The sequence below is a fragment of the Bos taurus genome, chromosome 3 (genome assembly GCF_002263795.3).
Source record: "Bos taurus isolate L1 Dominette 01449 registration number 42190680 breed Hereford chromosome 3, ARS-UCD2.0, whole genome shotgun sequence".
Lineage (NCBI taxonomy): Eukaryota > Metazoa > Chordata > Mammalia > Artiodactyla > Bovidae > Bos > Bos taurus.
The window spans coordinates 9,850,113-9,867,222 of NC_037330.1; the positions used below are offsets into that span (position 1 = coordinate 9,850,113).

The following is a 17,110-nucleotide window of genomic DNA, read 5'->3' on the forward strand; positions in this document are numbered from 1 at the left end:
TCAAGAGGCTTTTTAATTCCTCTTCTCTTTCTGCCATAAGGATGGTGTCATCTGCATATCTGAGGTTACTGATATTTCTCCCAGCAATCTTGATTCCAGCTTGTGCTTCTTCCAGCCCAGCATTTCTCATGATGTACTCTGCATATAAGTTAAATAAGCAGTGTGACAATATACAGCCTTGACGTACTCCTTTTCCTATTTGGAACCAGTCTGTTGTTCCATGTCCAGTTCTAACTATTGCTTCCTGACCTGCATGGTCTTCTAGGGCTTCCAAAACAAGACACCACAGAATGAGTGACTTAACAGAAATTTATTTTCTCATTCTTGGAGATTGGAAATCCAAGACAGAGGTGTTAGCAGGTTCAGTTTCTCCAGAGGCCTGTCTCCTTGGCTTTCAGGGGCTTCCTTCTCTCTGTGTCCTTCCATGGTTTTCTTCTGTGTGTACATGCTTCCCGGGTGTCTCTCCCTCTTCTTGTAAGGACACCAGTTATATCAGCTTAGGGTCATCTCAATGACCTCTTTTAACCTTATTTTTTAAAGGCCTATCTCTAAACACAGTCATATTCTGAAATATTGGGGATGGGGTTTAGGATTTCCACATGTAATTTAAAGGGAACAGATCCATAACAATACTTCATGAACAGTGGATGGGCAGTGAGTGCTATGGATAATCAATCTATGGATCCTGGAGAACTTCTGGTGTTCTTGAAGAGATGTCCTGCTAGGCCCATGTTGCCCAGAGTAGGGCCAGAACATGTACCAGTAGAGAGAGAAGGGGGAGGGTGTGGAAGGTTGTGCCAACTGCCCCGGCCACTCCTGGGAGGTGGTACAGGAGTCTCATGGAAGGTCCAAGGTCCCAGGTGGTTTCCAGGCACCAGCTACATCCCAGACCATCATGTGGCTGGGCAGTGGGGCTCCTCACGATCCAGGCATTGCTCATGGCACAGCCTACACGAGGGGGCTCTCTGTCTCTTGATCCACTTCATCAGCACAGACATCCTTTTTCTTTTTTCCTGTCAAGGAGATCAGAAAGAAGGTAACTCCTCCAGTGTTTGTACCCAAGGCCCCTGAATCCTAACTGTCCTGGTCCAAGATCATCTTGGGCAAAGGGATATCTCTCCTGGTTTTCTAAGACCCTGGAAAAGGAGATGCTTCAAGGACAGGAAGTTCTTCCTAATGTCTAGTCTTCCTCTGCAACTGCGGTACACTTTTAGTTGTAGAAGGTATAGAAACTTAGAGCTGGGACAGACTCAGTTAATGACTGGCAGAAGCCACATGACAAGAGCCAGGGCTGGCTTCCAGATGCCCTGAATGTAGCCTTTCCACTTTCCCAGATAGTCAAATTCTCTCTGCCGCTTCTCGGTGGACAAAGCTGCTCTTTTCTGAGCCTCAAAAGCATCAGATTAAGTGAAAGAAATCAGTCACAGAGGACCATACAGTTTATGATTCCATTTACATAAAATGTCCAGAATAGACAGTCTAGAGACAGGAAGGAGATTAGTGGTTGCTTGGGGCTGGAAGGGAAAGGAAGGGTTAGGGAGTGATGGCTAAGGGGCTTGGGAATTTCTTTTTGGAGTAATGAGAATGTTCTCAAATTGAGTGTGGTGATGGATGCACAACTCTGTGACTGTAATAAAAGCCATTGAGTTTTACTCTTTAAATGTATGAATTATATGATATGTGAATTATAGTCCAATAAAACTGTTAAAACAAAAAGCTGCTCTTTTCCTGGCTTCTACCTTCTTACCATGAATCTTGGGGACTCTTCGGGCCAAAGGGCCAGGCCAGACGCTCTCAGGCGGAGACAGGGCCCCTGGATGGAGTGTGACCTCAGCTGTCCCCTCCTCCCTCCTTTGCAAGTGGAAAGAATACGCTGGAGCCAGCTTGGCGGCCCAGCTGCATGCTCAGCTGCTGGGCCAAGACTCTTGCCTTTGAGGACACATCCACTGTAATGGGGTCTTATGCCTCCTTCTCCTTGCTGGCCCACTATCTCCATCCTGGGACCAGCCCAGACAGCCTAGGATGGACATGTCCAGGAGGCCCAGGTCAGCAAGGACAATTCTTTCAGGGGTAACACATCCCAGGACTGGCTGTAGACGTCAGAACCCAGAACGCCTCCTTCTCTCTTCTCCTGGAAAAGGAAGCCCTGTGAGCTCCCGCCCAGAGAGGTGCTTCTCTCAGGGAGCATTTCCTAGGATGGTTGACAAGAAGGGGTTGGGTTTCACCTAGACTTACACCCAACACAGCTTTAGTGATACCAGCTATGTTCCAGGAACCCTTGCTAGGTGCCCGGAGGTGACACAGAGTTTGTTTTTCGAGGGCTGAGAACTCCATGGAGAGTGAGGGCAGTAGGTGCTGTGACTGAGGTGAGCATTGGACGGTCAAGGCGGGGCACAGACCCAGGCTGGGTGTGCAGGAGAAGTTCCAGAAGGCTTCCTGGAGGTGGCATGCCTTGAGGATGGTGGAGCTGACAGCCAAATGAAGAAAGCAAGTTGGGCGGGAAATCATGGAAAATATTTTCCAGACAGAGAGAGTAGAATGTGCAAATGCTTACAGAGGTACTTGAGAGAGTAGCACATTTGAAAACTGCTAAAGGAATTTCAAATAATTCAGTCTGAAGGAAGACCGGAATATTCGATGGAGAGGGCCAAGAGATGATGTGGGAGAGGTAAGGAGGGCAGAACATACGAAGCCTAAATAAGAGGAGGTCCAAACTCAGCCCTCCTCCTCCGCAGACCTGCCTCCTCCGCCCATCCCCAGCCCCCACAGGACTCCTACCTGACCAGGGGCCCCAGTGCCAGGCAGACAGACCAGCCAAGATCAGGAGCAGCGAGACAGGTACCACCACCAGCAGCACATCTTTGTAGGAGGCCCTCCCTGGAGCTGGACATGGAGGAGACACGGTCACAGGGGGACCAGAAGCTTCACCACCCCTCAACCACTGCTCCCCAACCCTCGGCATACCTGCCTGGCGATGGCAGCTCTCCCAGGGGGTGACTGTGGCCAGGTCCCAGCTGACGGGGTTGGAGACAATGCAGGAATAGGCCACGCCTTTGTCTCCTGGTCCCAGGGACACACTCAGCACCTGTCCATCCGTGAAGAGGCCAGCTGGCTCCATATCAAGGTCCACAGTTCCCTCCCGTCGCCAGCTATAGGTTATGTCGCTGGTGTTGGGAGCCCGGCAGGACAGGAACACGTGGCAGGTCTTGGGGGGCTGAGCATCCCCTGATACAGCGATGAACACTTTGACCACGGGCCTGGGCACTGCATCTGGGCAAGAACAGCAGAGCCGACATGGGTTAAAGGGATGCTGTGCGCGTGGATCCCATAGCTCCAGCTCTGGGATCCATGCAGGGCTAGAAGCTGCCTCTGACTAAGCCTCCCCAAAACCTTGTCTTTCTCCCACTGCCCACAGGACAGAAGCTGAATTTCTAAGTCTGGTATTTAACATCCTCCATCAAATAGTTGATGTCAACCTTTCCAGCTATACTTCCTGCTGACCCCCTCCTCACCCATCTGATTAATTTCCTGTTTTCCAAGTGTGTCATGCCTTTCCATATCTTCCATACGGCTCAGCTGTACACACATGCCTGTTGTTTCTCATCCTTCTAGAGAACTCCTACCCATCCTTCAAGGCCCAGTGTGGAGACACTGCTTGCCGCTCTGACCGTGGAGCCTTCCCTGATAGTCCTGGTGCAGCTCCGAGCCCTCCAAGCACTCTGTGTATCACAGTGTTCCCCTGATACACGGTACATCAGTCAGAGAGACAATCAGTGTTTATTAAGGTAGACACAAAGACAAACACATTCCTGGGTTTTTGGAGCTTTTGGAGTCTGATGAGGAAGACGTACTAATGAGTGACTATGAATAACTAAGAAAATTCTTACAAGAATGCAAAGTTCTGTGAAGGAGCAGACAAGTGGGTGGGAGCTCTGCCTTGCGATTTCCATACCCCTCACTCTTAAGGTGCTCAGCTACCCGGGCCACTGGCCAAACTGGTGTCCTGGTGTCCAGACCATGGCTCCCTTTTGCTATATTGGTTGATGAGTAGATCAGGAGTCTCATGGCAATGAATGCCAGCGGGGGCCCATTCTGGAGACAACGGGAGGGCTGTTTCTGACAGCATTCCAGAGTCAAGCAGAGTAAAACCTCATTAATGCCAGCTCAATCTGGTGGGATTTGTGATATGAAAAAAGAAAAGATTTGCTGGGTGCACTAATAGTATAAACAAAGATTACAGGGGGGATATTTACACTACTTAAGAGGACAAGCTGCATCCAAACATGATCAGGCACAGTAGAAACACCCATTGACATTTCTGGTAATTGATCTGCTAATTCAAATCATTCTCATCCATTGTCAAAGCAGAGCTCCTAAGGATGGCTGCTTGGCAGCTTTGTGCAATTAGTTCTAATCACGCTATGTATTTGGAAGCAATAAAACAGCAATTTCCTTAAAATCTGTAATTCAGATGCTGAGAACAAGGCATTTTAGAGCTTAGTGGTGTGGGTGCTGCATGTATTATCACATTCCACGTCCTTATTTCACATGTGCGGCAGCGGAGACTCAGAACAGGGGCGAGGCTCCCTGGCTGCCTGGATGGTTGTGAAGGTTGTTCACTGGGCAAGGGCCTTGGGCTCAGGGGTAACAGGTGAGAGGGTGTTGAATTTCAGCTGGCGCTTGGCTTGCCAAACAGTGCAGCCTGGGTCAGGGCAGTGTGCACCCTTTAGTCACACACTAGCAGCCCAAGGGGCTCACCGAGTGGTGACCCAGTTATCTCCCTCTGGGCATGGGAGGGTCTCTCTCTTTCCCAATTTACCACCGCCTCTCTCTCCCTCAGTGATTCCTTTTGCCCAGCTCTCACTTCTACTCTCCATTCTTCCATTGGGGCCTTTTCTTTTCCCTATTTCTATCCAAATTTCTGAGGTTTTACTAAAATAGCGGTCACTGACACATCTTTACCAAGCCACTAGGTAGATGAATAGGAGCTCAAAGGCCATTTTATCTTGACCAGCAAAAATATGGTGGCAGTGGTAGAGGTGGAGGCAAAGGTAGTGACGGTGGAGGCAGTGATGGTGGGGTGATGGAGAGGGGGCAGAGGTGGAGGCAGTGATGGTGGGATGGGTGATGGTGGGGTGATGGAGAGGGGGCAGAGGTGGAGGCAGTGATGGTGGGGTGATGGAGAGGGGGTAGAGGTGGAGGCAGTGATGGTGGGATGGGAGATGGTGGGGTGATGGAGAGGGGGCAGAGGTGGAGGCAGTGATGGTGGGATGGGTGATGGTGGGGTGATGGAGAGGGGGCAGAGGTGGAGGCAGTGATGGTGGGTGATGGTGGGGTGATGGAGAGGGGGCAGAGGTGGAGGCAGTGATGGTGGGGTGATGGAGAGGGGGTAGAGGTGGAGGCAGTGATGGTGGGATGGGAGATGGTGGGGTGATGGAGAGGGGGCAGAGGTGGAGGCAGTGATGGTGGGATGGGTGATGGTGGGTGATGGAGAGGGGGCAGAGGTGGAGGCAGTGATGTGGGACGGGTGATGGTGGGGTGATGGAGAGGGGGCAGAGGTGGAGGCAGTGATGGTGGGGTGATGGAGAGGGGGCAGAGGTGGAGGCAGTGATGGTGGGGTGATGGTGGGGTGATGGAGGGGGGCAGAGGTGGAGGCAGTGATGGTGGGGGTGATGGTGGGGTGATGGACAGGGGGCAGAGGTGGAGGCAGTGATGGTGGGGGTGATGGTGGGGTGATGGAGAGCGGGGTAGAGGTGGAGGCAGTGATGTGGGATGGGTGATGGTGGGTGATGGAGAAGGGGTAGAGGTGGAGGCAGTGATGTGGGACGGGTGATGGTGGGGTGATGGAGAGGGGGCAGAGGTGGAGGCAGTGATGGTGGGGTGATGGTGGGGTGATGGAGAGCGGGGTAGAGGTGGAGGCAGTGATGTGGGATGGGTGATGCTGGGTGATGGAGAGGGGGTAGAGGTGGAGGCAGTGATGGTGGGGTGATGGTGGGGTGATGGAGAGGGGGCAGAGGTGGAGGCAGTGATGGTGGGGGTGATGGTGGGGTGATGGAGAGCGGGGTAGAGGTGGAGGCAGTGATGTGGGATGGGTGATGGTGGGTGATGGAGAAGGGGTAGAGGTGGAGGCAGTGATGTGGGACGGGTGATGGTGGGGTGATGGAGAGGGGGCAGAGGTGGAGGCAGTGATGGTGGGGTGATGGTGGGGTGATGGAGAGCGGGGTAGAGGTGGAGGCAGTGATGTGGGATGGGTGATGCTGGGTGATGGAGAGGGGGTAGAGGTGGAGGCAGTGATGGTGGGGGTGATGGTGGGGTGATGGAGAGGGGGCAGAGGTGGAGGCAGTGATGGTGGGGGTGATGGTGGGATGATGGAGAGCGGGGTAGAGGTGGAGGCAGTGATGTGGGACGGGTGATGGTGGGGTGATGGAGAGGGGGGCAGAGGTGGAGGCAGTGATGGTGGGATGGGTGATGGTGGGGTGATGGAGAGGGGTAAAGGTGGAGGCAGTGATGTGGGGCGGGTGATGGTCGGGTGGAGAATGTGGTTGTCTTGGCGGTGGTGATTGTGATGATAGTGGCTCTGATGGAAGTGGAGGTAAAGTTGCTGGAAAGACTCATCCACCCCCCAGTGAATCCAGTCACACCAGTGAGGTGGTGAGTGCAACTTTATGAATGACCCTACAAACCCAGGTAGAGCAGAGGAGCTGGTCAGCTGAACCCTGGAAACTCAGAGTTGTGAGAAATAAAAAGAGTTGTTGTTTTTAGCTGGTAAAATTGGGGATGGTTTATTTTGCAACAATACATAATAACGAGAACCCTCGAATGATATACATTTAAAATCTCTCAATACGGCTAAAAGAGTTCTTTAAAGAAATATGAAATAATTCTATACTTTAATTAAAATTTAATTTTTAATTTAAAATGTTGTGTCATAGTTCCATTGTAATATTTACATTTCTTTTCTGTGGTGCATAAAATAATGGCACATCTTATAACCTGATATCTTAGAACTGATGACTTACAGGATAAAGAACCCGCTTGCCAATGCAGGAGATGTAAGAGATGTGGGTTCAATCCCTGGGTTGGGAAGATCCCCTGGAGGAGAGCATGGCAACACACTCCTGTATTCTTGCCTGGTGAATCCCATGGACAGAGGAATATGGTGGGCTACAGTCCTTGGGATCGCAGAGTCAGACGCGACTGAGGGACTGAGCACACGCGCACAGGCTAGCCTCTATCCTAGACGCTTTCTCAACTGATTTTACCTTTATTGGCATTTTCATGATAATATTACTGTGCTGGTTTTACAAGTGAGAAAGCTCAGTGTCAGGCAGCTAAGTATTGTTCTCAGGCCACTGAGATAAGAAGACAGAGCTAGAGTTCTGACCAGGGCTGTCCAGTGGCAGAGTCTGGTGGCCCCAGCCAGAAACTCACGTGGGAGAGCCCCAGGAGTTTTCTTACCTGTGGGTGTGGGGGAGCAACTGTTCCCTGAATCAGCCGTGAGGTCAGAAGCCAGAGGTTTCTAGGACTCCGCTCTCCCCAGTTCCCAGGACTCAAGATGCCTTCCCGGAGTTTGATGGGAAGGCGTGGGGCAGAGAATCTGCATCAGGCACACTCACCGTACACTTTGAGCTGCAGGGTCTGGGTCCGGGCCCGACCTTGCTTGTCCACCAGCAGCACGGAGAAGTTGCCGCTGTCTCCAGACTCCAGTGGCCGCAGCTCCAGGCTGAGGTTGGTGTGTAGCTGGGCTCGGCCCAGGAAGCGGGAGTGGTATAGCGTCTCTGGGGAGCCCCGGAAGAACGTGGCCAGGAGCTCCTCTGAAGGCCAGAGGGATCTCCAGATGGCCTCTCGGACTTGGAAACCGGGAGGGTGATCCGCCACCAGCAGCGCCGAGCCACCCACCTGGCCCTGCACTTGGGCACTGGCGATGACCATGGGAAGCAGTGCTGAAAGGACAGAGCTCCGTCACTCTGCCTGTGCCAAACCTTCTTTCTCCCTGCACTCAGCTGAGCTGCTATGGAGCAGAGGGCCCTTCTCTCCATGCCTCCTCCACCCAAGCTGAAGGGGCACTGTGCCAAGGCCTGGGAATAAAACAGTGAGGAAGGAATTTGGTCCTTGGGCTCACGGAGCTCTGACTTTTAAGAAAGCAGTCTGCCACAATGGCCAAAAGGCGTGCCCTGGGAGAACATGGGTATGGTGATAGGGTGAACTGGCCTGGCCTTGAGGAGCTCAGAGAAGCGAAGGTTAAGCTGAGACTTGAAAGAGGAATGGGAATCGGCCAGGCCAAGCAGAGGGCAGCCTGTAGTGGGGACTGGGCAGTGTTAGAGGCCGGGCGAGCAGCACAAGGGTCCGGAGGGTGAGAGAGCTCGGTGCACCAAGGGAACTAAAGTAGCTCTCTGCAGGGGAGCAAGACATTGCACTGCAGTCTGCCGGAGCCAGGTCCTGCAAGGCCCTGAAAGCAGCTTTGGAGTTGGGGCTTTATCCTTAGAGTGATGGGGAACCTCGGATAGGTTTTAAGTAAGCGAGTGACATGATTAGATCCATGGTTAGAAAGACAACTCCAGCAGAGGTATGGAGGATGCAGAGGACGTGGGGGAATGCTGAGGCTTTGGCTACTAATCCCAAGGAGGGTGATGGGAACTTGTACCATGGAAGGGAGCAATGGGGATGGGCAGAAGTGGGAGGAATGACGTGGGATTAAGGTGTGTAGTCAGTGGGATCTGGTAACAAATTAGATCTGGGAGTGAGGGAGTGAGGAGTCAAGGATGGCTCCCAGGTCCTTGGGACCCACTAGGTACCATTCTCCATGATCCAGAAAAGGAGAAATAGAATGGAGGTGAGATGGCAAGAGGCTGTTTTGTTGGGAACATACTGCGTTCGACGTGTGTGGGTGACACCTCTGTTTGAATTCCCACTCTGACTCCTTTGCTGGCTAATTTCTGCTCATCCCTGAAGCATTCCCGCCTCCCCAACCTCCCCTATTCCTCATTGCTGTTTACAAACTCTCTGTGTTCTCACAGCAGCCTGGGGCCACCTCTACAAATGCTCTTATTCCTCTATGTTACCGCTTGTTTACGAGTCCCATGAGACCCTGAGTTCCTCTTCTGATCTTTGGGCTCCCCGTGACCACTGCTGTTTAGGAAGAGGATGCAGGAGAAGCCAGCAAGTTTACTTACCGCATGATGAAATTGGTGAGGACTTCCCTTGCGCCTGACTCAGTGGAATGCGCAGGGGTGCAGAGCAGAATGAGTGCAGATAGGGAACATACCCAAGTGTTGGGAGGTTGGTTAGGAAGATGTATTCTGGATGACCACTCAGCCAGCCACTGTAACTCCAGTCCCCAGTGCATCTCACTGCCCTGCCAGCCCCAGGCACCTCAGTCCGAACTGGGGATGGCTCCAGAGTTAATGCACATCGGAGATGCCACATCCAGAGAGCACAGCATTGAATGTCAATCAAGACTCCTGTTCTATTCTACTCTAGCTCTGCCATGAATGAACTGAGCAATCTTCTGGGGCACTCTCCTCCCTTCTGTCATCCCATCCAGAAAATAAGGGGGTACATTCAGTCAGTGGTACTTTCACCACTCAGAAAAATTATTTTAGCTTCCCATGTCCAAGGATATGAAAGATTTTCAAACCTAACAGATTTCCTCTTTGGGGCAGGACTTCCTTGACATGTTTAGAGATGTTGACACTTGCAGATTTTTGGAGCCAGGAACTCAGGTGGGAAACCCAAAGTTGTCTCAAAGGCCTTGTGAGTCTCTGATGCAAACAGAAGAGTCTGAGTCTTTGCTGCACCCCACAACTCTCATCCCCTGGCCTAGCACTGCTGGCTTTTGTCACATTGACCACTTGTTGACCAATCAGGGGCGGGGGGGTGTCAGGCATCAGACAGGATGCAAGGGGTGTCACCCAGTGTTGAGGAGACCTGAGGTCTCTTCTGACATCACACTGTTATTGGCCACCCGGAATCTGCATGCACTATATTAACTTGCTTTTGCCTCTTACTCTCCTCAGTGTCCACTTCCACAGACCTTGGGGTAGGGGCTCAGGTTTCCCACAGGCAGCTGGAAAGAAGTCCTTAGACTGCAAGAGCCCCACTCCCCCCCTGCTCCTCCCAGACTGTATTTAGAATTTGCATGCTGCCAGACCCTCATGTTCTCACCACTATATCTAACAAAACCAATGGTCCTACCAGCTTCAGTTTTAACCTCCCTGGACCACAAAACAGTTCATGTCTCATGGACACAGAGGCTCCTTGTGCTTCCACCCTTCTTCCCAAGATCCTGTGTCTCTTTGCTCCTGCCTGGCTTTCAAGGCTGCCTGAGAACTTACTTCCATCTTCCCTACCCCTCCTCAGCTCCTGAGTTCTCCCTTGGAAGGGGGAGGGGCCTTCAGTTCTCTGAGGCTAGGCCTGCCCTACTTACCTTCCCAGAGAAGCAGACTCCACAGAGACCACACAGCCATACTTCAGAGAGGCAGACGAACTCCCTCAATGACCCAAATCCAGAACATCCCAGGTCAAGTGGATGCTCGGAAGGAGCTGTGGTCCTTCTGGAAAGTCCCATGTTCAGAAGGAGGAATCTTGACTCAGAACAAGATGCCCCGAAAGTGAAAATATCCAGAGAAAAGTGGAAGTTGGCTTCAGACTTAGCTGGGCTCTTTCAGGAGCCATTTCTTGTAAGTCAGCCTCTTTCAAATGCCTATGGTTAGCTAAGGCAGGCGGCAAGCACCCCCGCACAAGCCGACATCCTCCTCACTGAGTCTCTCTGGGCAGCCCCGCATCCCACGCTGCCTGGCTGCCCCTCCTTTCCTGTTGAAGCCACGGAAAACCCTTTAAACTGCAATTCCCATTGTCACTTCTCCTCTGCTTAAAATTTTTCCATGGCCTCCAGCTGCCCTCAGGATCAAGGGCAACTAAACTGTTGGCTTAAGATACAAGGCTCTCCTAAGTCCAACTCCAGCCTGCTTCTCCAGCCTGGCGTCCCATGCCCTTCCGCTCTCTAACCACACCAAGCAGTGCCGCCTCTTCTCAGAACTGCCGATTCCACACTTTCACGTTGTGCTCGATCCTCCAGCAGGCAAGCTGTTCCATCCGTCCTCCCGGACTTGCTGTGGTTATGTGGGCAATGCAGCTGACCAGACTCCCATTCAGGGCTTTCTGACCACGGGCAGTGTGGGGAAGCTTCCCTTCTGTGTGCTCAGGGCACGCCTGTGCTTCTGTGATCACTCGTAACATGTCATCCTGTAACAGTTTTCTCATCTGCATAGACTGTTTATTGCCAAGGTCTCATATTCATTTCTGTGTTCCCCTTGGTGCTGGGCAAGCCACGAATGCTTTGTTGTTTAGTTGCTAAGTGGTGTCCTATTCTTTGTGATCCCATGGATTGTAGGCTTCCAGGCTCCACTGTCCATGGGATTTTCCAGGCAACAGTACTGGAGAGAGTTGCCATTTCGTTCTCCAGAGGATCTTCCTGACCCAGGAACCGAACCTGTGTCTCTGCGTCTTCTGCATCAGCAGGCAGTTTCTTTACCACCACGCCACTGCATATCAGGGACTATGAACCCAGACCTTAATGGATGCTTAATGAATATTTGTTAAACGAGGGCACGAATTCTAGAGATGGTTACATATTTTGCTACCTGAAAGACCTACAACTCTTCTTCAAGAGGATCTGATTATCTCCCTGTTAGAGATGGGGGAGTTTGAAGACCAGAACGAGGTTAGCATCTTTCCGGGGTCACAGAGAAGCAGAGCTGTGAGCTGAGCTTCAGCCTTTGGAGCATGGCCCATTCTGCCAGTCACCCCATCCTCACTACCTTTATCTTTTCACTTCTGAAGGTTACTTGGTTTCTTGAGTCAAGGAAGGTTTTGCAAGAAGGAAGATCTCCGAGCTTCCCGAGTGTGGCTTGTGGTACCTTGTCCTGCCTAGCTTCTGACCTGTCAGTCAAATTGGACGCTCCGCACTGGACCAATAAGGAGGCAGACGTGGTGGCGGATGAGCAGGAGGATTCCGGGATAGGCTTCCAGCCCTCCAGGTACTCACCACCAAATGGTAGGAATAGCATGTGCCTAGGCAATGGCACCCGACTCCAGTTCTCTTGCCTGGAAAATCCCATGGATGGAGGAGCCTGGTAGGCTGTAGTCCATGGGGTCGCCAAGAGTCGGACACGACTGAGCGACTTTCCTTTCACTTTTCACTTTCATGCATTGGAGAAGGAAATGGCAACCCACTCCAGTGTTCTTGCCTGGAGAATCCCCGGGACGGGGGAGCCTGATGGGCTTCCGTCTGTGGGGTCGCACAGAGTCGGACACGACTAAAGTGACTTAGCAGCAGCAGCAGGAAGGGAAGACCCACCATGGACAGACATGGGTCTGGGCAAAAGAGCAGCACAGAGAGTCTACCCCACACGATCCCATAGACTGTATCCCACCAGGCTCCTCTGTTCATGGAATTCTTGGGGCCAGAATACTGGGCTGGGTTGTCATTTCTTTCTCCAGGAGATCTTCCTGACCCAGGAATCAAACCTTGGTCTCTGCATTTCGAGCAGTTTCTTTACCATCTGAGCCTCCGTGGAAGCCCCTGGTGGACAGGAGCTGCTTCCTTAAAAGGAGGAATTTGAGCTGCATCTTGAATATGGATATACTTTGGATAGGCGGAGAAAACAGGGTGGGCCAGAAGTTGGGTGGGAGTTGCTCTGAGCATGAGGGGAGAGCAGTGTGTAAGGCTTGACGGTGGGGAGGTTCCAAGTAGGCTCCAGGGACAATGAAGGATCAGAAGGGGGAACCCTCTAAGGCTGCTGTGGGTAAAATGGAAAGGGAGGTTGGGAGTCAGATTGTGGAGGCTTTGAGTATGGGGTTAAGTTTAGGTTTTTATTCTGGAGACCAGCAGTTCTCATCCTTGCTGAAAACTTGGGTTCTCGAGGATTCTGTTCAGTGGGGCTGGGCTGGGTCCCAGGAGTCTGTCGCTTTAACAATCACTGCATTCGGGTGGTTCTGAGCTGGTGGATGGAGGGAGCTCTGAGAAGCACTGCTTGGAAGGAGGGGGCTGTTTGTTGCCCATTTTTGGCTAGCTTGCTAGTGGGAGGACAGCGTGCAGGGCTGATTGCTGTTGTTCTTTAGTTGCTAAGTCGTGTCTGACTCTATGTGACTTCATGGTCTGTAGCCTTCCAAGCTCCTCTGTCTGTGGGATTTCCCACGCAAGAGTACTGGAGTGGGCTGCCATTTCCTTTCCTAGGGGATCTTCCCAGCCCTGGGATGGAACCCGCATCTGCCGCAGCAGCCGGAGGATTCTTTGCTGCTAAGCCACCAGGGAAGCCGAAAGGCACACTGAAGCAGAGGATGGTTTTGACCCATTAAGCCTTGGGTTATGGGCCCAGCACACTTTCACAGTACCGCTCTGCTACCTCAGGGCTGACAGGGGGAGAAAAAGAGGCAGGGTGGCCTGGTAGCAGCTGTTGTGATCATCCCGACTGAAGTAGAAAGGAACCCTCTAGGGAGAAAGGGGCAGAGCTGGAGTCATGATGGAACTAACCCTAATCTGCCTATAGGCGGAGAGGCCAAAGGAGGGGATCAGCTACATGACTCCACTGTCAATTTCCTCATCCATGTGTCAGATATTTATTGAGCATCTACTTACTTGCCGGGTGCTGGGGACACAGACATGAAAGGCACAGCCCCTGCCCTCAAGGAATCTGCAGTTTAGATGAGAAGATGGACATGTAACCCAATAATTACAATCAGAGTGGCCAGAGCAAAGCCAGCTGTGTGCAAAGCACGCTATGGCAGCCAGAGGGTGGATGGATAGGAGCCAGCAGGGTGGGCAGGAGGCTGGGAGGCCCCTGTGGAGCTGGGGTGGAGACTGAGGGGAACCTTAGGATATAAACGAGGGTGAGGATAGGACTTAACTCAGGCTCTGGGGTTGGGTTTTGTGGGTTCAGATCTTGGTTGTGAAACAAGCAAAGTGACTGCTCTGTGTTTGGCATCTTCCTTCATGAAATAGAGATTAATAACAGTATCTACATCTTCATGGTGCCCTCAGGGTGAAACCACTTAGAATGGGGTCTGGCGCATAGTCATGTGAAATGAAGAATGTTGCCCACCATCCAGTTCTACAAGAATCAAGTCCCTGGCTACTGCAGTTGTTACCCTGAAAGGAATTCAGGGTGACCATCAGGATGAGGCCCTCTGTGCTCTGGGAAAACAGGCAGAACAGGCCCTCAGATATATTGAAAGAAAATTTTATGAACCCTATTTCTTGCATCTTCCCATACTTAGAAAAGCAATAAAATGATTAACTAAGATGGCTGTGCCTCATGCCTGGCAGCAACCTTCTACCAAGGTGTGTGCTGGGTTGCACGTACCCCTTCTCCCAAACCACATATATGCTGACTTCCCCTAACCTCTTCGGAGCAGCTTCTCAGAGTGACTGGAGAGGCTGTCTCCTGGGCTCTAGTTCTCAGTGAGTCTCCAAATAAAACGGAGGCTCTCAGCTCTCACATTGTGCAATTCAATTTCAGTTGATAGTCTGCACTCAAAAAAATTAACCATTGTTACTACGCGGCCAGAGAGAGGGAAGAAGGAGAGCCGGGCAAGCGCAGATAGTGGAGTGTTGAGGTTCGAGCAGCCCTGCTGTAACTCTCTTCTCCCAGACTGTGAGCTCCTGAGAGTGGGGATCAGGCCCCCTTCATGTCTGCACCCTGTATATCACCAAGGACAGGCTTTCTACCAAGTGGTGCCCTGCAAACAGGTGTTGAAGAGGATTGAATGATTCTGAAATGTCAAGGCCAGGTTTGGGATGGCCCTGGGGTGCGGGAGTCTGGCCAGTATGTGAATGCTGGAAATACAGATGCTGAATTCCCTTGGGGGAGACAGTGAACAGTCACACTCCCTCTTAGCAGAAAGGGTGGTCGGTAATGGTCCATCCCAGCAGGACATGAGTTGCTGTCTCCAGTACACCAGCCCTTTTTCTTGAGGGGACTTTCGGAGGGGGAGCTGAGAAAGTGGGGAGGAGGAGGTTGGGTGAGGACCTGAAAATATCGCACGCACCTCCCCTCAAAGAACTTCTAGCAGCCCTGAGACAACTGGAGAAGAACCGACTGATGAAGGCACAGGAAGGGTTAAGTCGTGGAGGCAGTTTCTCTCCCCACTGCTAATCACTGGTTCAGACCACATTAATTACCCAGCCACAGGGGGAGTGCACAGAGCAAATTAACTGCTGAGTTCAAAGGGGCCACTCCCCACATTTCTTAATTAAGAGAGCAGCTGGCAGCCTGGGCTGCACTCAGCCTCCCTGGGGCCTTTCAGGGAAACTCCAGTGGCTGAGTCTGAGTCCACCTCTGCCCAGGCGTGGGCAGGCAGGGTGGCCCCATCTGTCAGGTGGAGTGGTCTGCATTCGCCTTCACTGTGGGCTGTGGGTGGGGGGCTGGGGGGAGCAGGTGTGCACTGTGGGGGTGGGGGGAGCAGGTGTTAACTGTGGCTCATCTGAGCCCGCAACCCTCAGCTCTGAGAGCAGATTTCAGGTCGGGTGGTGGTGCAGATTCAGGGTGGGGTGGAACTGGATGCAGTGTGAAGGGTGGCCCAAGCGACGCCCTGTCCCTGCCTACTCACACTTGTTCTTCTTGGACTGGCCTTAGGGCAGAATGGCCTCACTCCTTCCCCGCCTCCCTGCACCGGGAGACAAGTGAAACGGGGGGGGGGGGGGGGGGGGGGAAAGGTAGAATGTTTGAGAAGAGAAGGGAGCTGGTAGAGGAAGAGCACCAGGCAGGAAGGGGTGGGGGGCCTTTAGAGGCTTTTGGAATACAAGGAAGAAAGCAGGGTGTTTCTGGGGGTGGATGGGTCTCTGGGCACTGCTTCTTCTTTTTTTTTTTTTTAAATCACTTATTTATTTTAATTGGAGGATAATTGCTTTAGAATATTGTGATTGGTTTTGCCGTACATCAACATGAATCTGCCATCGGTATACACGTGTCCCCCCGATCCTGAACCCCTACCTCTTCCCTCCCCACTCTATCCCTCCAGGTTGTCCCAGAGCACCGGATTTGGGTGGGCACCACTTCTAAGCAGGATGGGGCTGAGGGGCAGGTAGAAGCCCCATGAGCCCATCTGTGTCTGCCTTCACCTATATGGTTCCCATAGAGTGGACCAGCTGCCTGCACCATCTGCCAGCTGATGCCATGGCAGCCCCGAAGGCTGCCCTGGCGAGGGGGCGTGCTGTGTGCACCCCTCCCTTGGCAGCCAGCTTGCTCACTGGCGCTGCCCTGTCGGGGAGACTAGGTTTGAGGCAGTGTGTGCATATTTGAAATGGACACATCTCACTTCCCCTGAGAGGACACTCTAGTGTCTGCCCGGCCCAAGGATGGCGTCTGCTTCAGTATTTGTGCCCAGGGCACCTCTCCTACATCAGCCTTATCCTGTCCCTGCTGGGAATTGGTGGAGGGAATGGGGCCTGGTGCTCACAGCTGGAAGTGGGAAGACTAAGGAGAGGGGAGAAAGAGGGAGCCTATGAAACAGCACTCAGGAGACTGGGTGGGAGGGGTCTGAGGCTTCAGCAGGCAGGGCCTGCTTTTGAGGCAAAGACACACTTTCCCAGAGGGTGGAAGAAAGATGGCCCAGAACAGAAAGCAAGGCATGACTGAGCCGTGTTGAAGTAGAGAAGGGGGAGAAGGAAACTCACTTCTTCACTTGCTGGCTTACACAGTATTTGCTGGGTTCCCATGGTGTGCACGCTGACGTACTGAGCAAATGTTGATCGGGGATCTAGCATGAGTAGGCCCTGTGCAGTCAGGAACACAGGCTGATGATGACAACGATCATGTTCCCAACCATGAAAGAAACAGTCACTATTGATCGGCACCTCACGTGGGAGAGAATTCCAGAAACAGGTAGAACAGAGGCTCTTCATTCACAGAGTGGTGCGAGCTGAAGGAGCAGCCTTGGTGATGCTCTGGGTCTGCCGGTACAACTTCTTTCGGCTGTGTAGACAGAGATTCAATATGGGGAGGCCTGGGTCTTCCCCATGCTGTGGTCCTTGTCTGTGCTTACTGTCATCACAGTTGAGACAAAGATGAAGGACACAGAGCTGTTTCAGTTCAGTTCAGTTCAGTTCAGT

At 52.3% G+C, this 17,110-nt stretch overlaps 1 protein-coding gene across 1 annotated transcript; it reads right to left on the bottom strand.

Moving 5' to 3' along the window:
* Positions 1–291: 291 nt before the first annotated feature.
* On the bottom strand, positions 292–10,535 carry SLAMF8 (SLAM family member 8). The gene is made up of 5 exons (NM_001205794.1): positions 10,427–10,535; positions 7,617–7,943; positions 2,965–3,270; positions 2,779–2,883; positions 292–1,013 (listed from the first exon to the last, which is right to left on the bottom strand). The coding sequence occupies exons 1-5, from the start codon at positions 10,464–10,466 to the stop codon at positions 949–951; spliced, it is 843 nt and encodes a 280-aa protein (NP_001192723.1). The 5' UTR covers positions 10,467–10,535; the 3' UTR covers positions 292–948.
* Positions 10,536–17,110: the final 6,575 nt, after the last annotated feature.